We start from the raw sequence: 27,573 nt of genomic DNA, 5'->3' as shown, positions 1-27,573 counted from the left end.
TATAACAGTTAAACATCTAAAGCAAGAATCTGAACCTTTTCTGACAGGATCTTTATATGTGACAGATCAAGGGCTGAGTTGGAACATGAGGCACTGATTGATGGTAACCTTGCAACCGAGGCAAACCTTATTATTTTGGACACTTTGGAAATAATTGTTCAGGTAAGAGATCAATAAATAGCTGCCAAAAGACTGTGATGGTGAAGTATCTGTGGGAACTTAAAAGTTTTCCACTGTCAGCACGCTATCATATTTGATTTTTGACATCTTTTCATTCATTTGATCCTGTAAATTAACTCACTGACTTAGGTTTCATGTAATTAGGTTGACATAATGCTAAGGTCAGTATTGTGCATGTTCAAATTCAGCCCAGATTTATAAGTTGAAAGTAATCTCTGTCAGTCGTAAGGGTCCTGTGTGAAATGGAATTAGGATAATTGCAACCTATTTCTTAACTTGCATAAACACAGAGTCTTAAATGTCCCTCGTACTGGGAGAAAAATGGAAATCTCTTTGATGCACCACAAATAGCTTCTGATAAATGGGTTACATTCTGTTGCTAAAGAGGATGAACTTTGAGCTTTGGAAGTCTGGGCAGAGTAAAGCGATCTGCATCATTTAGTACTGTCCCTTTCCTGGGATGGTAATTGGGCTTGTGTTGGGACATCTTTATACCTAACTAATGTGATAGTTCGCATCTAAGCATTCATGATATATCCTGATTGCCTGCAATAGGATCCTTTTATTAATGAGTACACTATTTTAAAAAAGGATTTAAGTTTACAAAATTGTAACAGAATCTTGTTAAATACATAATAATTATTTATTTTTAATCTTTACCATCTACATGTTCAGACTGTTTCCGTGACAGAATCCAAAGAGAGTGTGCTGGGAGGGGTCTTGAAGGTTCTTCTACACACTATGGCATGTAATCAGAGTGCACTTTACCTACAACATTGTTTTGCCACCCAGAGAGCCTTGGTATCTAAGGTAGGTGTTATGGTATTATAGGTAATTGTTAGAATTTTTTGTTGAAGATCACACACCAAACCACATTCTACTCGAGCACACTGCAGCAAATTAAATTAAGGGCATAAATTTATTTTTGTTTGCAATTCATGTTGAACTTGTTTTACTTGCACCAGTCCACGCTATTACTGAGTGGGCATTGTGCCATTCCTTGCAGGAATGTAGAAAAATCATTGATCATTTTAAGAGGTTGTGTTCTTTGAAATTTTCTCATTAAATCTACTGAAGCTGTGATAAGACAAAGTCATTCCCCTGCATTCTCTCATTTGAGAACATGGGACAGAGAGGGTTGTAGCACTGGATCCCAGGTCTAGTGGTATCTATTTGCTCAGCAATCTTGAAATTGGAAACCCAAACCATCATCAGGAATAGTTCTGATGAAATGCTAACAGTTCATATTATATAGTACAACTGCAATGTTTAAATGAAATGTAAAAGCTTTGATGAAGATGGGAACAAAACAAGTCAAAATTCCACCCCAACATGAAAGCCTATCAGGCACTTAAATGGTCACCCGCTGGGTTTTAATTAGGATCTCTTCCTAGGACAGCGATGTCCTGCCTTGCATGAAGCTGCTGACCAATGAGAGGTTGGCAGCCGCTGGGAGCTGCAGCAATACCACATCAGCGGCCACGACTGCTGTTAGCATAGCAATGTAGAAACCCAGGAATAGCTGACACGCCTCTTTGTTGGCTGTGGCTTGAGATTAGAGAGCAGTTGGGGATGTCGAAAGCAAGGCAAAATTTGGTTTTCATTGGCTGACCCCCAGCCCCTATCTATACCTTCTATCATCCTCAGATTGAGACAAATTGAGACTCCTCACCCCAATCTGGCAGGCTCACATCATCATTTGAATGTAAGGAAGGCAGTTGATTGTGTAAAGGGGCCTTTAAGTTTTCTTCAATTAATCATTTAAAGGTCTCAGTTGGTGACGGTGTGAGAAGATTTTCCAGCTAGAACTTTATTCCTGTGATGATAGTGGGAAGGTAAGGTAGGTCCTCCCCGATCCCAACCTGTCTGATTATGTTCCCTCAGACTACGTTCTCCTCAGCTTTTTGGGATAGAAAGATTCCATCCATTGTTTTGTGATTGACAGTCAATGTGTGGTCAAGGTAACTTGTTTGTCCTGGCAAAGGCATTTAACACATTTTAGGATATGTCTGTGCTTAAAGTAGCTATTCTAATTTTGGCAAATTAATGGTCAAATTGTTGTGTTTGTTTATTCAATGCTTGGGTACATTTCAATAATTGTGAATGTAGAAATTCTTAGGAATAGGATAGATGCATTATGTTCCAGATGCCCACTTCATTTCAATATATCTCATAATCAATGTGTAACCTCTTCTGTTAACTCAAAGATTTCTTCTCGATCTTCCTTCTTGCTTTACTGATATTTTCATTCTAATTAATCTGTAAGTATATTGTCATTCCTTCACTGTTGCTGGGTCAGGATTCTGAAAGTCTTTCCCTCACGTCACTGTGGTTATCCCTGTACCATATGGACTGCAGCATTTCAAGGAAGCAGCTCACCGTCACCTTCTCAGTGTTAATTAGTGATGAGCAGTAGATGGTGGCACAGCTAGTGATGTCCACATCCTGTGAATTTATTTTATAAATACGTGTTAGAGAGGGATCATTTAAAATGGGGAGTTCAAAAGTGGATTTCCCCTTTTTTCCTTCTTTCGGGTTGAGGAAATCTGTTACCCTCTCGCATTTAGGATTTTAATAGCAATAGATTAGATTTGGTCACTACAGCTACTCAGCATTGGCTTGTTGGTACATACAGTGAATCATCTTTGTTAAGTTTTAAGAACTTGTATGACTGCATCAATGTTTAAAATGTGTTTGTACCCTTTCTTTTACAATTTAATACCTCGTCAAGAAACTTCTTTAAAGGTAAAATCGTACTAGGGAGATTGAGGGGTGACCTTATAGAAGTTTATAAAATCATGAGGGCATAGATAAGGTGAATAGCAAAGGTGCTTTCCATAGGGTAGGGGAGATCAAAACCAGTTCAAAAATGGTTAAATTTTCTTCCTGTTGTTACAGTTTCCTGAACTCCTTTTTGAAGAAGAAACTGAACTGTGTGCTGATCTGTGCCTAAGGCTTTTACGACACTGCAGCAGCAGTATTGGCACAATCCGAGCACATGCAAGTGCCTCACTCTATCTCCTAATGAGACAAAATTTCGAGATTGGCAATGTAAGCAATGTTTGAACCACATTTTCCCTCAAAGAATAATGCATTTCTTATACTTTATGTTTATAAACTATACCATTGACATTTTGAAAAAAAAAATGTTGTATTGCTTACAGAATTTTGCAAGAGTGAAGATGCAAGTAACTATGTCACTTTCCTCGCTGGTTGGTACATCCCAGAATTTTAATGAAGAATTCCTTAGGCGATCTTTAAAGACAATTTTGACATATGCTGAAGAAGACTTGGAACTGAGAGAAACTACTTTTCCTGACCAGGTATGTATGTCTACAGAGTGTCTATCCCAAACTTAGGTTATCACAAAATGCTTTCTGGCAAATTAAAGCACTTTTTGTAACAGAGTCATTTTTGTGATGTAGGGAAATGTGCTAGCCAGTTTGCACAGAGCAAGATCCCACATATAGAAATGAGATATGTGACCAGGTTTTTAATGATGTTGGGTGAAAGAATAAACATTGACCATGACAATTGGAGAACTTTCTGCTCCTAATGCTGAAAGGTAACCAATCAAAATCATTAATTCCTCTTCTCTTTCCATAGATGCTTTCAGACCCACTGGTTTTGCCAGCATTTTCTATTTTGATATGTGGTTATACTTAGTTGGTTTTAATACCTTACTTCATAATTTAATAAAGGTTTCCTTATTTGAGTCCAAAATTGTTTCCCTTTTGCTGTATAAATTATCCACCAACCCATGTAAGTTTTTACTATGTCAGATTTATAGTGTCAGGAATTTGCACTTCGGGGAACCGCTGAGAAACAGAAATATCTTAGAAAGGTGAAGAAAAATTAATAGCACTCTATCCACCTGATCATAAAGCAGTTTGTAATTGGTTCACTTCGAAGTTGTTGTAGAATATCAGCTATGGTAGAGAATAAGTCTGATCTTCATTAGTACAATGTTCCCTTAATCAAGTCAGATATTTGTCATATTTCTCACATTGAAATTAAGATGTATCCACTTCATCAAATGATTTAAAGTCTCTTAAAGTTTCTTTTCATATTACCATGCACAATATTATTACCAAAGTAAACACATCTTTGAGTCAGCTTCTGGATTGACAAAGGTTTGGTTGAAATTGTCATTTTGTTTGTTTGTTTTCTTTATCCTGGTTGGACTGTATTTCAATAATTTCCGAAAATGGTTCTCCATTTGGGTGTGTTTAGAATTCGGATGGATTTGTTGATTGTAATGGAGTTCATTATTACCTTGCTGTAGGTCCAGGATCTAGTATTCAATCTCCATATGATCCTGTCAGACACCGTGAAAATGAAAGAACACCAAGAAGATCCAGAGATGCTCATTGATCTGATGTACAGGTATACCTTGAAAATATTCACCTCTCAAATGGACATGGTCATTTCTATCTTTCTTCCAAATTCATACCATTTGTCACTGCTTTACTCAAAGATCCAATTCAGTGTTTGTTTCCGGTATCTTGTTCAAGTAACCAAGTGTAAACATGGGCCATGAGTGTCATTAGGCAATTTAATTGTGATCCATAGAGCATCATTCTGCCTCCTTGATAGTCAAATGAGCACTTCAGTGGGATTATTGCATAAGAATCTGGAACAATACCAAGCCTTTTTTCTTTCTTTGCTCCTAATCTAGCCAAGCCTTCAGCTGTTCACAAGCAGCAGAAATACCTCTTACTTGCTTTCCAACTGTGAAGCTAGTGTCCAGAGTGTGCTTGGCTGTCCCTTCCTTTTCAACTTGATATAAAAATGTCAGTCTAGTTTCTGTATCTCCAACCACAGTATATCTGTGATTGGCAACTCAGCAGAGCAAAAGAAATTAATCTCCAAATTAGTGGTTCTACAATGCATTAATTTTGTTGAAACAAGAATTTTAGTGAAACCCAATAGGCCATGTAAGAAATTTCCGTTTTAACCTTGAAAAACATATAACATTAGAGTTATAAATTCTGTAAATTCTGTGAGCCATATCAAGGAAGGTCATTTGGTTTAAGTACTAATGTATCACCAATGTTGTTTAGAGAAATAATGCATTTTTTTCTGCAGGATGTACTTCACCTTACCATAATATAACTCTTCACATGATAAATGTAAAACCTGCCATACATTGACTCGGTGGGCAAGTGTAGCAGCTGAACTTCGCCTCCAACCCAGGGAATATCAGAGTTATACTTATAGCATTCTCTTGCAATTTAAGCTGGATTGTGTACGGTGCAATGGATAATAGTGTGTTATAACCAATAAAAAATTCAAACAACATATCTGATTAAAACTATAGAAATAGATAAAACTAAGTATTCATCAATTTTAAAATTAAAAAGAAATTCATTGGGTAGCAAGTGCTGTAGGATAAAAACCAAGTACTGCCATTGTTTGGAGACCTGAAATAAAAAGCACTCCAGCCTCATTTGGCTGATTTCACTAATAGGTAAAACAATTTAATCTAACCACCAGCCTGGAGAGTCCTGGTGCAGCATTATAGAATGCACTATCAGTCAGACAGTTAGAAGGGCTACAGTGCTTGCTCTGATCTCAGAAAGGGTAGGCATTGTAAAGCTATAATTGGTTTCTGTAGCCCTTAGCAGAAGAGGTAACAAGAAAATTAGCCAATGTTGCTTGATACCAAAGAAGACCAGATGGAAATTACACATAGAATCTTAGAGAAGTACAGCACAGAAATAGACCCTTCTGTCCAACTCGTCCATGCCAACCAGATATCCCAACCTAATCTAGTCCCATTTGCCAGCACTTGGCCCATATCCCTCCAAACCCTTCCTATTCATATACCTGTGAACATGCCTTTTAAATGCTTCAGGTTTAATGGAAGCACACTAGCTTTCGGAGCAGCGCTCCTTTATCAGGTGGTAGTCCCCTGATGACGGAGCGTTGCTCCGAAAGCTAGTGTGCTTCCAATTAAACCTGTTGGACTATAACCTGGTGTTGCGTGATTTTTAATTTTGTACACCCCAGTCCAACACCAGCATCTCCAAATCACTTTTAAATGCAGTAATTGTACCAGCCTCCTCCATTTCCTCTGGCAGCTCATTCCATTCACACACCATTCTCTGCGCAAAAATGTTGCCCTTTAAATCCCTTTTATAACTTTCCCCTCTCACCTTAATCTATGCCCTCTAGTTCTGGACTCCCCCACCCCAAGGGAAAGACTTTGTCTTTTTATCCTTTCTATTCCCCTCATGATTTTGTAAACCTCTATAAGGTCACCCCTCAGCCTGGGACGCTCCAGGGAAAACAGTCCCAGTCTGTTCAGCCTCTCCCTATAAAGCTCAAATCCTCCAAACCTGCAACATCCTTGTAAATCTTTTCTGAACTCTTTCAAGTTTCACAACATCCTTCTGATAGGAAGGAGACCAGAATTGCATGCAATATTCCAAAAGTGGCCTAACCACCATCCTGTATAACAGCAACATGACCTCCCAAACCCTATACTCATGTCCGTAGATTGAGGTATGAACCAGATTGTAATGCTGTTCATAGTTGAACCGTGTACCATTTCTGGCTACCTAGGCAGCAAAGTGAAATGTAATACCTAAGAGTGGATAACACTGTTGAGGCATGTTGAGATGGTAAAAACAATGACTGCAGATGCTGGAAACCAGATCCTGGATTAGAGTGGTGCTGGAAAAGCACAGCAGTTCAGACAGCACCCAAGAGCAGGAAAATCGACGTTTCGGGCAAAAGCCCTTCATCAGGAATACAGGCAGAGTGCCTGACGGGTGGAGAGATAAATGAGAGGAGGGTGGGGGTGGGAAGAAAGTAGCATAGAGTACAATAGATGAGTGGCGGTGGGGATGAAGGCGATAGGTTGGGGAGGAGAGCGGGACAAGATAGCAAAGAGTATAGTGGGGGTAGGGATAAAGGTGATAGATCAGAGAGGAGGGTAGAATGGATAGGCAGGTGAAAGGAAGATAGGCAGGTAGGACAAGTCATGGGGACAGTGCTGAGCTGGAAGTTTGGAGCTGGGGTGGGGTGGGGGAATGGGAAATGAGGAAACTGGTGAAGTCCACATTGATGCCCTGGGGTTGAAGTGTTCCGAGGCGGAAGATGAGGTGTTCTTCCTCCAGGCGTCGAGTGGTGAGGGAGCGGCGGTGAAGGAAGCCCAGGACCTCCATGTCCTCAGAAGAGTGGGAGGGGGAGTTGAAATGTTGGGCCAAAGGGTGGTGTGGTTGATTGGTGCGGGTGCCCCAGCGATGTTCCCTAAAGCGCTCTACTAGGAGGCGTCCAGTCTCCCCAATGTAGAGGAGACCGCATCGGGAGCAACGGATACAATAAATGTTGAGATGAGGCAACATCTTCAAGAGAGGAAGAAGAACCTTTAGGGATGGGCATTGGTGGGATGGGAGAAGAAGGAAAGGCAAATCAGTGTAGTGGCAATAACTTAAATTTCAGACTGGATGCTTATTAATGATTGGTAATTCTGTTTTCCATTTGCTCCTCGAAGAATTGCTAAAGGATACCAAACATCACCAGATCTGCGGCTAACCTGGCTCCAAAACATGGCTGGAAAACATTCAGAGAAGAGCAATCGTGCAGAAGCAGCACAGTGCCTTGTCCATTCAGCAGCTTTAGTGGCAGAGTACTTAAGTATGTTGGAAGATCGCAAGTATCTTCCTGTAGGATGTGTAACTTTTCAGGTAGGAGTTTGTAAGTTACTGACATATTTCCTTTCTGTCTATTTTGTGTACATTATATTGAATATGGAATTGTAACATGATTTTTGCTTCCTCTGAAGGGGAAACCCTATTCAAAGAAAGGAAGAGAAGGGTATGTTGAAGACAATGTTAGATGAAGTTCAGGGGGAGCAGGCTTTTGTGGACAATTAATAAAGGCATAGAAGCTTAGACCAAACGTCCATGCTTCTGCACAGCAACTTCTCTGTAATCATCAGCCTGCATGTAATATGCCTTTAGTCTAAGCAGCACAGACACCGATGTTGTAATACAATGCTGGCAATCCAACCTTAATAGAGAAATTTCACTTCCATACATATGTTCAGAATAATCCAAAAGGAATCACCCTGATAAGTGGGCTATGCATAATTCACATTCCTCTTGCTTTAGAAAGGTCCTCTGCACCTTTCCGTCTGTTGATTTTTCATCCCCTTTAGCATTGAGAAATACCTGGTCTCAACTTGATGGTTGCTGCATGGTCCTGGTTGAAATTGTTAATAATGCTCACGAATATGACATTATTTGGAACAATGGATAAAATCCAAATGTGAGCGTTTCTGTTGTGAGTCAGTCAGATATCACCTCATATACAGGAAGCTGCATCCCCTGCACAGAAATTACTCACAGCAGATGGTTTTACCTCAGAAGGAATAAATATCTGCAGATGTGGAGCCCTCCTGCACATGCCTTCCTTCCCTCATTACAAACTTGCATTAACATTTTTTAAAATCTTGCCTCGTGCATTATCATTCATTCACATTTTCTGATTATCAAAATTATTTTGCTTTCTGTTTTCCATTAGCCGGTATGAAACAATCATCTGTTTGGATTACTTAAGGGAGGACAGATTGGTTTTATGGTTCTACTTTACAGTTAAGTTCTGTGGGCCTATTTTGGGAGAGTCTTGGGTGACTGACTTTTATTCAGAGCATTTCAGATGTGAGTTGGGACATGCTATTTTGTTAAGAGTTCATGGTCTGAGATTCTGGATCAATGTTGAGGATGTTCTGGAGTGATTGGGTCCAATTTACACAGCATCTGAACCTCTCCTTTTCAGTTATTTAAAGTGATGAAGCACAGAAGAACAATTTCATAATACATGCTGATAATGCAAGCTGTATTGATGCAAGTGTTGGTCTCAAGGGGTTGAATGTGGAAAGTGATTTCACAGAAGAAATTGACGAGAATGACTTCAGTTATAAGGACCTTGGAGAGGAGAAAAACTGAGGAGATTTGATAGAAATTTTCAAAATCATGAATGAATTTGACAAAGCAGATAGGAAGAATCCATTCCCATTCAAAAGGGTCGAAAATCAGAGGGCACAGTTTTAAAGTTTGCTGAAGAAGCGAATGTCAGGTGAAAAAAAGCAATGTTACATAATGAAGTATTAGGGTGTGGAATACTGCCTGGAAATGTGGAGTCAGGTCCGATTCAAGAGTGTTTTTGATGATTATTTAAATAGAGCTAACATACAGTGTTATGGGGAAAATCAGGAGATTGACATTAAGTTGAAATATGTAGAGACAAGAATCTGCCGAATGGTGTCCTCAAGGATCAGAACAATTCTGTGATTCTAAATAGACAAGATTGCAAGTCTCAAAAGCATGGATGAGATGTTCAGCACTAGAAAAACTCAGGGATGTTGCAAAATCAAAAATAAGCAATCTTACTGATACCATTGATTTTTTTCTTGGAAGCTCATCTCGAGGTCTAAAGTGACACCAAACTTGCAAACTCTTTCATGAAACAGTATCATCGGACAATATAAAAAAAGTGTTGTTTATTTTTCTCTTCTTTCTTTGAACTAAAAGAAATTCTGTGATGTACCTAACCAGTTGTTGTTTTATTAAAACAGCAAAAAAGAGGTTGATCATGAAAATTGTACGTTTCATAAGTTCTGAATCCACCTTCTGTTTATAACTACATTTAAAAAATGACTACTTTAACAAAAAGTGCACTCAATCATTTATTATTTTTGTTGCTGTACTAGAGTTAGTTTCTTCATCAAACATGTTATAAAGAAACAGTTGAAGGCACTGGTTACTGCAAAGTCTATAGGCCCTAACAATATTCCAGCAATAGAACTGAGGACATGTGCTCCAGAACTTATTGTGGTCCTAACCAAACTGTTCCAGTTCAGTTACAACAGTAGCATCTACACATCCATGTGGAAAATTGCTCAGGTATGTCCAGGTTCACAAAAGCAGGACAAATCCAACCCAGTCAATTACCACCCCATCAGTCTACTCTCAGCTATCAATAAAATGATGGAAGGGTTCCTCATCATTGCAATCAAACAGCACTCAGTCATAGAGCTGTACAGCGTGGAAACCGATCCTTAGGTCCAAATCATCCACGTCGACCAGATATCCTAAATTACTCTAGTCCCATTTGCTAGTATTTGGCCCATATCCCTTGAAACCCTTCCTATTCATATGACCATCCAGATGCCTCTTAAATGTTGTAATTGTACTAGCCTCCACAACTTCCTCTGGCAGCTCATTCCATACACGCACCACCCTCTGCGTGAAAAAGATCCTCTTAAGTCCCTTTGAAATCCTTCCCATCTCACCCTAAACCTATGCCCTCTAATTTTGGACTTCACTACACTGGGGAAAAGACCTTGGATATTTATCCTATCCATACCATTCCATACCATACCTATCCATTGGGCGGCACGGTGGCACAGTGGTTAGCACTGCTGCCTCACAGCGCCTGAGACCCGGGTTCAATTCCCGACTCAGGCGACTGACTGTGTGGAGTTTGCACGTTCTCCCCGTGTCTGCGTGGGTTTCCTCCGGGTGCTCCGGTTTCCTCCCACAGTCCAAAGATGTGCGGGTCAGGTGAATTGGCCATACTAAATTGCCCATAGTGTTAGGTAAGGGGCAAATGTAGGGGTATGGGTGGGTTGCGCTTCGGCGGGTCGGTGTGGACTTGTTGGGCCGAAGGGCCTGTTTCCACATTGTAAGTAATCTAAAAACCCCTCATGATTTTATAAACATCTATAAGGTCACTTCTCAGCCTCTGATGCTCCAGGGAAGACAGTCCTTGTGTATTCAGCCTCTCAGTGTAGCTAAAATCCTCCAACTCTGGCAACATCCTTGTAAATCTTTTCTGAACCCTTTCAAGTTTCACAACATCCTGATGGAATGCAGTATTCCAAAATTGCTTAGCAATAACTTCCTCTTGGATGCTAACTTTGGATTTTGCTGGGGCCACTTTGCTCATGAACTGATTGGAGCTTTGATTCAAACATGGACAAAAGAGCTGAAAGGGGAGGTGAGAATGAAAACCTTTGAAATCAAGACCACACTTGACAAAATATGACATCAGGGAGACCTAGCAAATTTAGAGTAAATAATGATCAGGGAGAAAACAGTTTGTACCACCCACAAGAAATTTATCAAGACTTCTTAGGCAGCAAATTCCAAACCTGTGACAACTAGCATCTAGAAGGATGAGAACAGCATCTTTGGGACAGATGCACTAAATAACTCCACCACCCTATGGATGAACACTTTAATTCCTCTCCCACTCCACCAAGGACATACAAGGTCTGAGCCTCCTCCACTGCCAAATTCTAGCCACTCAATGCCAGAACCTCCAACAACACGGGATCAATGTGGATTTCACCGGTTTCCCCATTTCACATCCCCCCACCTTATCCCAGATCCAGCCTTCCAACTCGGCACTGCCCTACTGAACTGTCCTACATGTCCATCTTCCTTCCCACCTATCTGCTCTACCCTTCTCTCTGATCTATCACCTTCACGCCCACCTTCATCTACCTGTTGCATTCCTAGCTACCTTTCCCCCAGCCCCACCTCCCTCCATTTATCGCTCAGTCCCCTTGGGCCATTCCCTCATTCCTGATGAGTTGTATGCTTGAAACATCGACTCTCCTGCTTCTTAACCGGCTGTGCTTTTCCAGCACCATCTACAAATTACCCTACAAGCCACATCCTGACTTGAAAATATTTCACTGTTCCTTCAATGTCGCTGGGTCAAAATCATGAAGCTCTCTCCCTATCAGCAGTGTGGGACTATTTAGACCAGATGGACTACAGTGGTCAAAAAAACAGCTCATCACTACCTTCTTGACGGCATTTTGGGATGGGTCCAACCAGTGAATCCGTCCACATCCAATAGATACATAAATGCATTTAGTATGTGAGTACATGTGTTAATAAGGCAATAACTTCAATTTAAGCTTTTCTGGTATAGCAGAAAGTTGAATTGTTGACCTGGTGACACAACTGGTTTTATGGGTGGGACCTGATCTAGACAAATTTCCTATTAAATCTGCATTAAAGATAGCAGGAAACCCGAAATTATAGACTGAATTTACTTTGTTTTTAGATGAAGTCCAAGTTTGATTGTGTTTTTCGTAGGGCTTTTCACCACAAGTCCTCGTGAGTTCTCTCTCGCTCTCTCTCACTAACTTTGCTACATTAATTACCTATCCTGCCTCATGATCCCCGCACATCTGATTTCCACTTCATCCTACCATGTGCCATTCCCCGAATGATTTGCCACACAGTAGAGAGCTGCCAAAAGACTGGTATCTTATGCGCGCGGCCATATTTGAAAGCCCATAATGTACCCAGACAAGCACCAAAGATCCTGAGCTGCCCTACCTACAAGATTCATGATAGTTGCCTTGGAAGTGGCAGACTGGGGTAAATGGACACCTTGCTATGTGGGCAGAGACCTGGAGGTCCTGCTGATGGGGTGATTCAGAGGCAGGGCTTTCTTGTCCCCTATGACATCAGTGGAGGTCACAGTGCAGAATACATCAGCCATGTCTGAGATTTTCACCCAGGTTACAGCAGTCTCCATTCTAGCTGGGTAAGTGCCACCACCTTCTCTCTGATATCTTACATTCACTCTGTCTATGCAAATGTTTCCATCTCTAATCAAGAATCATGTACCACTATTTCCTGCAACATGTTCTCCCTACTGCTGCCCACTCACTCATCTGGGTCATCTCTCCAACTGCATCAGAAGTAACATTGCTGGCACTCACTTTCTCATTTCAGGCAGAGAGAGTTGAGCAGGGTCGTGGGCTGCCCGACATTCAGCTACTCACTCCTTCTATGGAGAGGATCCTGAGTCTGACCACCCTGACCCTGCCACGAACTGGTATTGGAAGCTGTCCTATACTTACTGTGTCAAGACCCCCGTACGAAAGTTATCTCCCTTGACTTGACTGGTACCTAACTGGTCCTGTGTGTGAACTGGGTGCATGTTCCTGAGTGCACATTGTCCTTACAGCTCACTGCAATGAGAATTGCCCATGCAACATTGAGTACAAAAATCAGAGATGTGCTATAAAGATTTCAGAGCCTGGTACATAACGGGTGCTGATTTTTGTGAATATGGGATGTGTGTGTTGGTGCCCACCGAGAGTGTGCTGAGATGTTGGATTCAGAACAAGTGGAGAGGTGAATCTCCCAGGTGCACACTTTGATTTCGATGTTGTGTTTTATTGGCTTTGGCTTATTTGACAATACTTATAAGAAAGAAAGGTAAATATCAGTGATGTATATTGGGCTGTTAACAAAGTGTTTAACAACTAGCAATCCTCCTTAATTGGCAAGTGGATGCTACATAGTCAGAAACCTGTCACACCGCTTGTGAAAAAGATGAAAGACGGAGCGAGATGTTCCCAGTGTTATCTGAATGTTCCATGCATTTGACCATAACTCGCATCACCCAGACTCCTGTGGGATTCCCCTGTAAATGCTTTTAGATGTAACTCAGAATTTCTTTTTTCTTTACTGAGTCAGCTGATTCTGCCAGAATCCAGATGTAAAGCTCCCAGAAACTCGATCCCAAGAAGGTTAATGAATAATCAAATTTGTAGTAGTATGCTTGTGACTATGGCTTTATGTACTGTTGTTGGATCACTGCCATGTCAAAATCAGAATGATGTGCCCAGATATTGATAACATGCCTGCTTTGTTATGAAAATCAAGCAGATATTGCATCCTTTAATGCTGTAGACTATAGCATTGGTTTTTGATATATTTGTCCCTTTCATTCTTCTGCTTCTCTCTCTCTCTCTCTCTCAGTCTGTTTTGCTGTATTATACACTTGTGATGCACATTTTCACATGTGGGAGTTGTAGCAAAAAAAATTTAACACCAGAAGCAGGGTTATCCTAACATCTCTCTCTACTTACCCTGGATTTTTGACAGAGTATTTCATGACTGTTGTGTAATAGTGTCAGAGATAATCTCACATCCATATTGACTCTAATAAGATAAAGTGAAGAAAAACCATGAATATGCCAGTGCAATAGAGATAAATGTTTCCACGGGTGGGAGGACAAGAAACAAGGCCGATTTGATAGTTCCACTCTGATTTTATTTGTGGCTCTTGACAATAATGCAGTTGAGCTGTTATAACTACATTTGTTTTCTATGTGTTGCATTAATAGAAACTTCAATAAATGAAAGATGTACCACACTGCATTAACTAATAATTACAAGATTCATGTTCATATATGTTGTCCTTAGTAATTACACCTTTATTTGGTTTCTTATAGAATATTTCTTTCAATGTTTTGGAAGAGTCTGCAGTTTCAGACGATGTTCTTTCACCAGATGAGGAAGGAATCTGCTCTGGGAAGTATTTCACAGAGGCAGGTCTTGTGGGATTGTTGGAGCAAGCTGCAGATCTGTTTTCAATGGTAAGTATTTCAATTTGTCAACTCTGTGTTTTGGTATGGTATCTATGATGGGCAACAGGCAGTGTTGAATAGTGAAGATTTAGAAATGAATGAATAATTGGTATTACTTGACAAGCTTTGGTGAGCGAGGCATGTAGTCAAAGAGTTTCCATCATGAAAGTAAATGACGTAGATAGAGCCCTTTATTGGATGAACCTTGCATGGTCTGCAAATAGAATGGATTGGATGACTTGAAGTTACTTTTCATTCTGCATTTTTCTTCCCCTTTTCATGATTAACTTTTTTTCCATTTGTAATATTGTTAGAATAGATTTATCCAGTATCAGTGACAAATCCAATCTACAATATGCATTATGCAGTTCAGGCCAATAGGTAACACCTGTTTCTGTAATTTACTTCCTGATCTTCTAATTCTGATTACTGATGATGCCAGCAGAGATGAGATTCCATTGTCCAAGGATTAAGCATTACAATATTTGATGCATTCTTTGGTCCTATTGGTCAAATTTTGGTTCAGAAAATCTTTCCTTGAAATTTTAACAAGTGGCCCATGTGTTGCATAGACTATTTGGTCTGAAGGTAAAAACAAGGACTGCAGATGCTGGAAACCAGAGTCTAGATTAGAGTGGTGCTGGAAAAGCACAGCAGGTCAGGCAACATCCGAGGAGCAGGAAAATCGACATTTCGGGCAAAAGCCCTTCATCAGGAATATTTGTTCTGGTAGCACATTGTGCTCTTATGCCAATGTGCTGTATTTCAAAGTGTAGAAACATAGGTTTCCCTTTTGCTTTGATGCTCTGTTGAACTCTTTTCTATCACTTCAGGTTTAACTCCCAAAAAATTGGTCATTCCAAGGATCATTTTGTCAAGCCTCCTCGCAGTTAGTGCAAAACGCCGTTACGTAAAGACCAACATGCCTGAAACAAATATACAATCAAATGAATTTAGAAATTAGAAGCATGAGTAAACCATTCAATCTCTTGAGACTGCTTCACCATTGCTGATCTGATTGTGACCTTAACTCCACTTTCCTGTCTACCCTTTACACCTTTGACTCCCTTATCAAGAATCTACTTAACTCAGCCTTAGATTGTTGACTTGATAGCCTTATTATTTGCCGATGAAGTATCCAAAATTCATCTGGGTTTGATGCCAGTCTATGTTGTTAAATTCATGATCAACATGGTCCATTTCTAATTTTTATACTTTTGAATTCAGGATTAGAATTTATCTCTTAGTTGAAATTCACTTTTCACAACCCTGAGTGTGCTGATATCTGCTCAAAATCAACATAATTGTGCCATGTCGAGGAATCAACAGATGATTCATGTTGAGGAAGATAGTTAAAGAGCATGGAATAATAATAATAATGATAGATTTCAACTACCTGATATTAGTTGAACAGAAGACATGGGTAAAGGAGATAATTGAATGGAACTGGTACAATATGTTTAGGTCTCTTTCCAACTCTGTTTGTAAGAAAACAAATCCTAGTAGAAAGGATTTGCTGTTGAGACTCGTAATGGGTATTGAAGTAGAGCAGATAAAAAAAAACGTAGGGGGAATATCTAGGCAATAGTGATCATAATATAACATGCATTAAGATTCAGTAGAAGGGTATAGGATTATGATGAAACCCACATTAATAGGTTAGAGAAAAACTAACTGTGTGGTACTGAGAATAGAACTGGGAAAAGAAAATGTGCAACACAAGTGAGAAATAATTGAAACAGTCAACAGAGTATAGGAAAAATGTAATTCACTGAAAAGAGAGAATAAATTAAACACGATGAAACTCCATTAGAAATAAAGACATTAGGGAATAAATGAGGGTATAGAAAGAGGCACCCATTAACAAGATAGATGACAGACGATACAGCAAATGATTAGTGTGAATACAATCATACTTTTGATTAGGAAAGAATCTTATAATGTTATGCAGACAAAGCGTAACTCCAAAATTAAATTATCAAGGAACACAAAATGGCAAAATATTTCACAGACATGTCACTAAAGAAAGGAAGGCTCTGGTAGGAATAGAGCATGAAGAGACAGGCATGATAATAGTGCAGGCAATAATATGGAGGTGTCAGAAATGGTCAATAATTATTTTACTTTAAACTATAGCTTAATATTTGTAATTAGGAAAATGTTAGGGGATATTATAGAGAATGTAATTGCAGCGCATTCCGTAATGCATCATGTAATCAGGCAGAGTACATGGCTTAATGAAGGGGCAATCATGCCTGTCAAATATACAAGAATTCTTTGAGGAAGTAACAAGCAGATAAAAAAGATGCAGTGGATGGAAACTATTTGGATTTCAGAAGACAATTTTATAAATTACTGCATGTTAGGCTACTTAATAAAATAAGAGCCCATGCTTTTGAAGGTCGTCTATTAACGTGGATTGGCTAACCAATCGAAGACATATTTGGGATAAGGTGAGCATTTTCAGGATGGCCATCTGTAACTAGCGGAGTGCCACGGGGAACAGTGCTGGGGCTACAAATATTTATATTAATGACTTGGAAGAGGAAAGTGAATGTAGTATAGCCAAGTTTGCAGATGACACAAAAATAGGTAGGAAGGCAAGTGCTGAGGATGGCACAACAAGTTTGCAGAGGGATATAGACTAGTTAAACAAGTGGACACAAACTTGACAAATGGAATATAAATTGGGAAGAGTAAAGGGATTAAATATTATTGAAATGAAAAAAGACTGCAGAAAGCCTGCGAACAGAAGAATTTGGCAGTGCTAGTACATAAAACTTTAAAATCTGGCAGACAAGTTCACCAGGTAACAGTGAAGCCAAATGGAATATTGGCCTTCATTTTAAAGGGAGTGGGAAGTCCTGCTTAAACTGTGCGATGAATTAGACCACAGCTGGAATACTGTGAAAAGTTTTGGGCACCTTATCTAAGAAAAGATATCCTGCCTTTGGAGGTAGTCCAGAGAAGGTTTATGAGGCTGATCCCACGTATGGACGGACTGTTTTATGAGGAGAAGCTAAGTACGTTGATCCTGTACTTATTGGAATTTAGAAGAATGAGAGGGGACCTTTTTGAAAAATACAAGATTCTGAGGGACTTGTCAGGCTAAATGTCGAAATGTTGTTTTCCCCTTATGGGTGAGTCTTGGACCAGAGGACACAATCTCAGACAACATGGTCATACATTTAAGACAGAGTAGAGGAAAGCTTCCTTCTGTCAGAGGGTGGTGAATTTGTGGAATTCTTTAAAGCAGAGGGCCGTCAGACTGTGTTGCTATTCAAGAGATAGATAGATTTTTAATCAATAAATATATCAAGGGTTGTAAGGAAAAGTTGCGAAAGTGGAGTTGAGGACTGTCAGTTCATCCATGATCTCGCTGCATGATGGAGCAGACTCAATGAGCTGTATGGCCTTGTTCTTCTCTCAAGTTTTATGGTCTTATGTGAAGTGTAAATGTTGTCTTGTACTGGATGTTTGAATTTTCTGCCTCTGTGCCTGATATCCGATATAATCCAAAAATATCCTACAGAAAACGCGAAGTTCATTTATTGAACAGTAAATAATTATCTCTAGTAGCTATATTAGATGGTTATATATTTGTAAAAATCAAAATTGGTTTTGTCTTCAGAAATGCACCTACTAATTAGAATCAAGTTCAAAATTCCTGTTAATCCATTTTGTTTGTATCAGGCAAAGTGTAAAGATTGTTTTTGTTTTTGATTTTTTTTACTTGTATTTTTTATTTTTTTACCTTTGATACTATATCAGCTTTTGAAGAACAATTTAGATACATGATTGTGTAGGACCATTGCCAAAAGTGTAAACAGGACCTCAGTATATCCTCAAATTTATAGATAAAGCAAACTTTTTATTAAGCAGCGCCTATGAGACCACGAGTATAGAGGTTAATCAAGTGGTCTACATAATCAAGGAGATTTTGAGTGGTATGATCAGAGTCAAAATCATGATTAAGGCATAATGTCAAGAATACCCACAGGGGTGGGATAAGGGTTAGATTTTTAAATTATTTGTTACCAGATGTTCTCTAAGTTAATCTACTGGATTTACCTTATTTGAATTAGTTTGTGATCATGAGACTAGAGATCCATTAAAATTAGTCAGGGAGAAATTCTTGAATGAGAAAGATGAATACTGAATGTTGGATTATAGGTCCCTGTTTCTAGAAAGACTCACAGGAGCATGTAGAATGGCACAGGGACATTTAAACGTTCCATAGGTGAAAATGATAGACTAAGAAGATAAACATTGAGCAACTAATGTGCTTCAGGTGGGAATTGAAGTACTGGTGTTGTCACCTTTATTGGGGGAACCTTCAGTGGTCTGTATAAAGTAGCTAGAATGTTTAATAAAGTGGCATATAATAAGTACCCCTGATTGGAAGAAGAAGAAGAATCAATGTCACACTAACATGCTGAAAAGATTTCATGTGTAGAAAAGGATAAAGAAGAGCAAGTGTGTCAAGTGGTAAGAGGAGTCGAAAATGACAGAGGTAATGAAGGTGAAATAGGAGAGGTAGACAGTTCTCAAAGTGAACCTCTGGCAATTTGATTGGCTAACACAGAAATATTAGAGCAGTTAGACATTGTGTTCTCATATTTGGAGAATAGGCAATGGGAGCGTCTTACTGAGAAAGTATGCAGTAATCTGTTGAGATATACTTGGATGTACTAACCAGACATGACGTGGATGTAGCAGAGTCAGCTTTGATAAAATGACATCTTTAGCAGTAAAATCCTGAAAAGCTAGCTCAGGTGGAAACATACTTGCGGGCCATTTGATTGATCCTAGTCAAAATCACTGGAGTTCATTAATTGTGTTGGTTCTGAAACCAGATGGATCAAGTTGACATTTTTATTGATTATAGAAAGATAAATACAGTTATGAAAACAGATTTGTACCCATTTCCACGATTGGAAGATTGCTTTGATAGGATTGACAGTAGATTTTTCCTTTCAATGATTGTTTGATTGAAGGGGTGTCAGCAAGTGCCATAATATCAAGGGCTAAATAAATTGTTGCTTTTATTACACCAAATGGGTTGTATAAATGCCAGGTTATGCCATTTGGCTTAAATTCTGCTTCATCTACATTCAAGAGGCTAATGAATCGAGTCACTACTGGAGTTTGTAACTGCACAGTGTGTTTAGATCATATAATAGCTTATTGAAGCATTGAAGTGCGTGTAAGACAAGCTGACGAGCTGTTTAAGCTGTTATGATTGTCTCATTTGGTGATAAATATCGTCAAAATGAATGTGCAAAAGCAAGTGTGGCTTTCTTGACTCATGTTGCCAAGGACAGTGAGATGAAGGCTTTAATATAATTACTTGTTTCTAAATCTAAACAAAAAATACTATGAAGTTTTTATAAATGTGTGTATTTTACTTGAAATATGTAAGCAATATCAGTATAATATCTATGCCTTTAAAAAATTTATTAAAGAAACAAATGAAAGTGTATGGTCAGAAAAATGCTAGACAGACTTGGAGAAGCTGAAGGCAATCTTAATAAATGAACTAGTGTTGGCTGTCCCTGATTTTTCCAGACCTTACAAAATGGCAATTCATCCTAGTAATTTGAGGGTGGATGCTGTCATATTATGGGATGATAAGTCAAGAATAAAGAAGCCAATGGGGTACTTCTCTAAAAATAACTGAACCACTATCAGAAGAAATACTCTATTCCAGAAAGAGACTTTTTGATTATTATTAGCTCTTCAATTTCCATTCCCTTAAGGAAGGAACGTGTCTTTTTATTTTTGTGTCTTCAAGAATTGTGTTTTTGAAAGCAGGGATTTACTATGTTGGTTAGATAATTTCACAGCAAGAACTTCAAAACCCGTTTGTGGCTGTGGACCCCTGTAAAGTGCAAATGATTAGGAGCCAAGGAGTTGTTGGCAAATGATTGGTTGTCAGCTAACTGAGCAGGTTGAAACTGGAGTAAAAAGTGAGGTCTGCAGATGCTGGAGATCAGAGCTGAAAATGTGATGTTGGTTAAAGCACAGCAGGTCAGGAAGCATCCAAGGAACAGGAAATTCGACGTTTCGGGCCAGAGCCCTTCATCAGGAAATCCTGATGAAGGGCTCTGGCCCGAAACGTCGAATTTCCTGTTCCTTGGATGCTGCCTGACCTGCTGTGCTTTAACCAGCATCACATTTTCAGGTTGAAACTGGAAACAAGTTACAGAGCCGAAAATACACAGAGAAGGAAAGAAACAGAGAGGTGTGCAGTTGTTCTCCCAAAGGGAAGCTGCCCGTTTTCTGTAGTTAAAAAAAACTAATTTTAAACTTGAAGAAAGCCAGTTACCTCTCTAACAGTAGCTGCTATAAGCAAAGACTTTGAATTGATAAATCAGAAATGTTTTCCACGTGAGCTAATCACTCTGTACTTAACAACTGGTGAATACTTTCAGGGAAAAACAACTGAACACCAAGAGTATGGCTGGCTGAAAAAGGATCATCTCAATGTCAGAATCAGGGATAAAGACCACTGAAATTATTTTCCAGTTTTATCTTTGCCAATAACCTGGGTTTTCCCTTTTTTTTGTTTGTTTGTGTATAAGGGAGAGTTTTGAAGATTAAAGCTTTACCTAGTCATGTTATATGCTACCATTGCAAGAAATCACAGGTGTAGTTGATAGAGATGGTGTGAGACAAGTGTGAGGTCAGTTTAATAGCTACTCCAGACTATGTATTTAGTATGACGTTTTTTGAGTAACTACTTAGTTAATTCACTACAATCCTCTGAAGTCTTGAACTAAAGTAGGAGATGTTAGAAATGTGACAGGATGCATCCTATTTAGCAGAAGTTCTGAATTTGCTGATTTCAGTCAGCCATTCATTAGATTTGAGTCTGCATTTGTGCTCAAGTTACGATCATTAGCGTACCAAGTATCTGTGGGTAATACTCTGGTTGCAAACAGGTACTGTTGTCAGGTCCATTTGCACGTCATTTTGTATGCAAGTCAGAACACAACACAGGATAAACTTATTTTTGAGGATTTATTATGTAGAGGAAATGTTTGTGTGATGGATCTTTAAAGTTACATTCCTATTTGGGATTGCGCTTGTAAGTATGACGTTCATAAGTCAGATGTTCATAATTAGGGGACCCACTGTATAAATATTAGGACAGAACAGGTGGGTGTATGGTGAAATGAGATGTCGATACCTGCTGTCTGAGGTTTTGTAAGTTATCAATCGATTGTCGCTACCTTTGGTAGCATAACTTAGCAGGAATCTAATTTTCTGAACGTACTAAAACATTCTGTTTTTCACTTGTTAAACAATTTTGGACTTTTAACAGGCTGGAATGTATGAGGCAGTTAATGAAGTTTACAAAGTTCTTATTCCAATCCATGAGGCTAATCGTGATGCAAAAAAACTGGCAACTATTCATGGTAAACTCCAAGATGCTTTCAGCAAAATAGTCCATCAGGTAATTTATTTCACACACTTCATTTAAATTTAATTTCAAATATTCTCTTTAATAGATGGATAGTTGATTTCAGATTATTTTCTTAAAGTTGACTAGTTCTGTTTTTTGCTGTTAGAATTCAGTGTATCCTTGAACATGATATGTAAAAAGTGCTTATTTAAAGTTGCGTCTGCATGCTTTTCTTCTTGCACCTGACCCAAACATTACAGGATCTTTTTTGTTGTGTAATTTCTTGACACGACTCTACTTTCTGTTATACAGAGCACTGGCTGGGAGGTAGGTGTTATTTCTGTTGATGTTGGAACACTAATGTTTAATGTAAGATTCATGCCAATGCTTTGCCCATCTGTACTGGCTGTGGGTGTTCTGTATTGTCTGGCTATGAAGCCATTTCTTTTGGCCGCAGAATTGTAAGATTTTTCTGCCATGGTCATGCGAAATGCTTTGAGATAAACAGATCTCACAGACGGTGCGTGTAAATAGACATTTTCTCACTAATGAAGAGTCCTGTGAATGAGTCACTTCCATTATCACTAGCTTTTAATTATGTTTGTTTCACCAACATGTATTTGCCTCTCACAGTTACTAGCAGTAAGGTTTTCTTTATTTTATTAGTCTTAGTTTGTACATGTTTTTCTCAATGCAATTATTTGTGTCCATTGTTCACAAGTCACACATTGCAACATTGCATGGTAAAGTATCTCCCTAGCCTGTTTACCTCTCCAGTTGTGATTAATGTTGATCTCCACTACTTCCTCCATCATTTATCTTGTGATGTGCTGAGTATGCTATCCCTTTTATACTGCTTAGTGCACGCTGTGCTGTGATGTTTTGAGTGGAGCTAATAGCTGCTGTCTTAAAAAATTTATTTTTATTGCCAGAATTGTAGCTTTTTTTGTTTCAATAATCCCTGCCCTTTTCAAGTAATTTATGTTTTCTCCTTTCTCTCTCTCTTTCCCTCTCTCTCTCTCTCGCCCTGATGCTGACCCCTTCCTCCTGCTTTTATAACTATCTTATTGTGGTAAGTTTTCCACTTTGTTGATCTATTGTGACGCCTGATGCATTCAATGACATTTCGTTTTGTGGAAAGAAATTAAATTTGATGTCAGTCACATACCTTATGTATTCTTCTGTGGGAGAAATCTTTGATTTTATCATTCAACCCATTTATTTTATTGGGATCAAGATCGTTGTCTTATATGACTAAATATTTTTAATAATTCTGCAAAATTCACTCCTATTTGTTCAGTCCCATAAGCTTTGAACATTACATGTTCTGCAAATTTTGGCAAGTCAATGCCACCCTAGCCTAGGCCACATCCTTTCTATTTTATGTGATTATTGAACATTATTTAGTTTAGAATACTGTAGGCTAGCTTTAAACTGTACTCAATTAAGGTTGAATTGGAACCCTGCCAATAAGTCTTTAATTGCTGTACAAAAGCTTGTTAACCAGAATTGGTAAAATGAATATGTCCCCTGTGAAGTTTAATATGTGAAAGACTTACCTGTAAGTGTGAATTCACAAGTGAAGCTCCAAATAAAACAGGTGGAGTTCACTAGATTTAAGCTGTATGTTTTATAATGTCTAAATCATATGTAGATATCCTGCATTTGCCACATTTTGGTTAAATTATGAGTGAATGATTATTGCCCAATGCTTCATAATGCCTGTGAACTAAAATACTGAGTTTCCTATTGAGTAGAAACTCATCGCAACATAACCAAAGTATATTATGCCTAATTGGATTGAATCCACTTGTAGTTGCAGAGTTTGGTCACTTAAAGGTTTCAGGCACACCCTCAGTGCTCACCAGCAACTGAAAAGAGAAAGTCTGTTCCTATTGCAGTGGCTGTCTTGTCAGCTGAGTATAACTATTGTCCACACAGTTAGGAGGTCTCCAGTTTGGTTTATCGTTCAATAATTCAGTCAAATAAAGGATTTGCTCTTGGACCCTTTTTATTTGGTACCTGTCTCTACATAATCCCCGATCAGAAGGAAACTGCTGCCAGGATTAGTTCTCACCTTGAAGTATTGTTGAAAATGGAAAGGGCCAGTGATGGAAATTGCGTTGAGAAGGATGAGAACTTCCTGCTGTCTCCTGGTAATATTTTGCTTGTGCTTGTTGAGGTGCAGTCACCCCACCACTCAGGAGTATGGAATTTTAGAAATCCCAAAACTGATACCCTCTGTCACTTTGCACTGGAAGAATAAGCATTCCCTCATTGAAAGTTATATGAAAATTGGGATGATAATCACATTCATATTTTGGATACATGAACGGGAATATTTGACACTCATGAACCTGGGGTATTCTTAAAAGAAAAGCAGAATAATTTCCATTATTCTGCTGACATTTGTTTCAGCAACATTTTCTTATGAAATCCATGCATTTGCAAATTCCTAATTCCACCTTGATTCCACTGAACGGAAATCACAAAAATCAAATCAGCATCAGTTCGTCACATTAATGTGCCGAGGACAGGTATGCAGAATGGGTGCTACATTTGCTTAGATAACAACAGGAATTGCAAACAAAGTTTCTGAGAGATGTGTAATCAGAGTAGACCATTCAATCTCTTGAATCTGTTTTGCCATTTAATTAAGCTGTGCTGATCAACACTTTATCTCTCTTTGTCCAGCATTGCTCCACATCCTTACCCACCAGAATCTGTTTTAGTCTCAAAAGCTCTAATTATTAGAGCGTTCTTGGATTTTTGAAAAAGAGCTCTTGTTCTCCACTTTGTATGAAGAAATGCTTTCCAGTTTCACTCTTAGCCTAATTTTACCTTTTTAAGATCACGCCGCTACATTTTTTCAGCATGAGCCATCTCAGTTTTTCTTAACAACTTCAACATCTCAATCAGATCATCCTTCAATCTACGTGACTATGGATACTTTCCTTTCATTTGTATTCCAATCCCTTTGAGATAGAGGCAGCATTTAACTAACTTCTTGATTGTTTTTTGTACATGTTTACCAATTTTTAATGATATTGAATTAGACTTCCAAATCTTTACCCTCTTTTACTGTCCTATTTCTTGCCCTTTCGAAAATATTTGTATTGAGGCCATAGTGGATGGCCTTACACAAGCACATATTAAACTTGCTCCGCCTTAATTTTGATTACTCCCCTAATTTGTCCATACCTTACTGCAAAATCTATGTGACATGATGTTGCACCTAACAGAATAGTCATCTTTCTTTCTTCATTCAATCGTCAATATATAGTGAAAAGATGAGGCATATCCCTAAGGAACACCATTTACGACATCTCATTAATCTGAGAATAAATTATTTCTTCCTGTTCTCTGCCTCTTACATTTAATTGCCAACGAAAAGACTACCTCCAAATCTTTGCACACCCATTTTGTCTAATACTTGGTGTCTGTAGTCTTATTCAATGCCTTCTGTACATCCATGTGGACCTTTGATACTCAATTACCAAAGTGTCAGGACAAGTTTGGGAAGTAGTTACAAAGGCATGTAGGACCCTTGGCTTTAAAAACAGAAGTTTAAAGGACAAGGTGAGGAAGATTTCAATGGATCTTTATAAAAGAATGACAGCCTCACCGGCAGCATTGTTTCTAATTCTGGTCTCCGTACTTTAGGAAATGTGTGAAGGGTTCAGAAAAGGTCTGACAAAATTTAGGGTAATGGCCGTAGGAATGAATGATAGATGGCTGGATTGGAATAGTTGTGCTGTTCTATTTACAAAATAGCAGGTCGAGAAGAGATTTGATGCAGGGTTGGAAATTTGAAATGTCTGGACAAAGTAGATAGTAACTGGTGGGTGGATCAAAAACTGGTGGCAATTGTTCAAAATGATTGCGAAAAGAAGCAATGGTACATGAGGGAAATTCTTATTTTTGCAAAGACTCATGAGGATTGGGCTGCAGAAAGTTACAGAACAGAGGGTCTAGGGAGTCTTCGTCCATGAATCTCAGAAATCTAATGTTAATGTTCAGTGGTGATAGAGAGGGCATGTAGATTGTTGGCTTTTATTTCAAAAGAAATGGACGATAACAGTAGGAAACCTTTGCTAAAATGTTGCAAAAACTATGCGAAGGCACAGTTGGAAGACTCTGAACAGTTTTGGGCCTTTTATCTAAGGAATGATAATCTGGCAATGGAAGCAGTCAGTGATCATTCACGAGGCTGTTCCCAGGATGGGAGGGACTGTCTCGTGAAGAGAGGTTGAGTAGGTATAGCCTATACCCATTGGGATTTTGAAGAATGAGAGGTGACCTTATTGAAACCTACCAGATTCTTAGGAGATTTGATGCTGTAGATGCAGAAAGGTGGTTTCCCCTTGTGGGAGAGTCTAGGATCAGAGGATGTTATCACAGAATAAGGGTTCACCATTTATGACAGATGAAAAGAATTTTTTTTTCTCTCAGAAGGTAGTGAATTTGTGGAATCCTTTACCACAGCAGGCAGTTGAGGCTCGATCATTAAATGTATTTAAGGCTGATATAGACCGATTTTTAATCAAGGATTCAAGGGTTGTGTTGTAAAGACAGGAAAGTGAAGTTGAAGATTATCAGATCAGCCATGATAGCATTGAATGGAAGAGAAAACTTGATGGGTTGAATGGCCTACTTCTGTTCCTGAGTGTTATGGTCTTGTGATCTGTAGTGTACTGCTTGAGAGGTGGTAGAGGCAGATTCAGTCATGGCTTTCAGACAAAATTTATATAACCACCTGAAGGGAGAAAACATACAGCAGCACAGGGAAAGGAAAGTGGAGTGGGCAGGGAATCTAACTGAATTGTTTTTCAGAAAGCTAGTGTAGATAATGGTGGGCCAAATGGCCTCCTCTATTCTAACTATTCTATGATTTGTGACCACATCAAAAAAACCTGATTAGGTTAGTCAGCCATGATTTACCTTAACAAAATTATGCATGCATATTTACACAGAAGCAGATCTTTCAAATACTTCTATGAGGACTAACCGTAAATATTTGTACTTAATGCCATGTTACATAAAAGGGGAAATCAGGAGTGAATATACCACAATATTTTTTGTTAAATGATCTCTGTATCACGTTGTGCATGTTGCAATTTTTATTATTTTAAATAATTTGCCATTAAGTTTAGTATTTATTCCTGTGTTGATTTGTGGCTGTTTTGTGGCTGTTCTGCGTTGCTAATTCCACTGGTAATCTGCCTTGCCTGTTATTTGCATGTATATTTTCTATGTGTTGCAAAAATGTAGGCAATATTACACTGAAAAAGGTACATACCCGAAAACACTTCTAAAGTATATACACAATAGTAATTCAAATGTGACATGACAGAATGGAAAGACACAAGTTTGGTTCACCCACTCTACAGCATTATCAAAGTAAAATGCGAAAAATTAATGTACTTTGTGAAGACAGTTTTAAGTTCTCAATGAATTGTTGCCACATCATTGATGGTTCTTATGCACTACTGAAAAAGCAGTGCCAGAGAAGAGCGACAGGCTACCCACTTGCCCTCTCAGTGGCAGAAGTATTAGCAACAACTTGTTG

At 38.8% G+C, this 27,573-nt stretch overlaps 1 protein-coding gene across 9 annotated transcripts in view; it reads left to right on the top strand.

The window, feature by feature from the left end:
- Positions 1-27,573, top strand: part of dock7 (dedicator of cytokinesis 7) — a 166,290-nt gene that overhangs the window by 119,564 nt on the left and 19,153 nt on the right. For 3 of the 9 annotated variants that reach the window (XM_060830358.1, XM_060830357.1, XM_060830353.1), the window contains 9 exons: positions 48-162; positions 856-990; positions 3,079-3,231; positions 3,345-3,503; positions 4,466-4,566; positions 7,682-7,874; positions 14,462-14,605; positions 21,924-22,055; positions 22,317-22,331. In XM_060830358.1, the coding sequence (XP_060686341.1) occupies positions 48-162; positions 856-990; positions 3,079-3,231; positions 3,345-3,503; positions 4,466-4,566; positions 7,682-7,874; positions 14,462-14,605; positions 21,924-22,055; positions 22,317-22,331 (1,147 nt within the window). Of the gene's footprint in view, positions 1-47; positions 163-855; positions 991-3,078; positions 3,232-3,344; positions 3,504-4,465; positions 4,567-7,681; positions 7,875-14,461; positions 14,606-21,923; positions 22,056-22,316; positions 22,332-27,573 lie in introns of those variants that run through there. The other 6 variants (XM_060830359.1, XM_060830355.1, XM_060830360.1 and 3 more) reach the window with 4 other exon arrangements.

This window comes from Hemiscyllium ocellatum, chromosome 9, assembly GCF_020745735.1.
Source record: "Hemiscyllium ocellatum isolate sHemOce1 chromosome 9, sHemOce1.pat.X.cur, whole genome shotgun sequence".
Taxonomy (NCBI): Eukaryota; Metazoa; Chordata; class Chondrichthyes; order Orectolobiformes; family Hemiscylliidae; genus Hemiscyllium; species Hemiscyllium ocellatum.
This window is presented reverse-complemented; position numbering and strand designations above follow the sequence as displayed.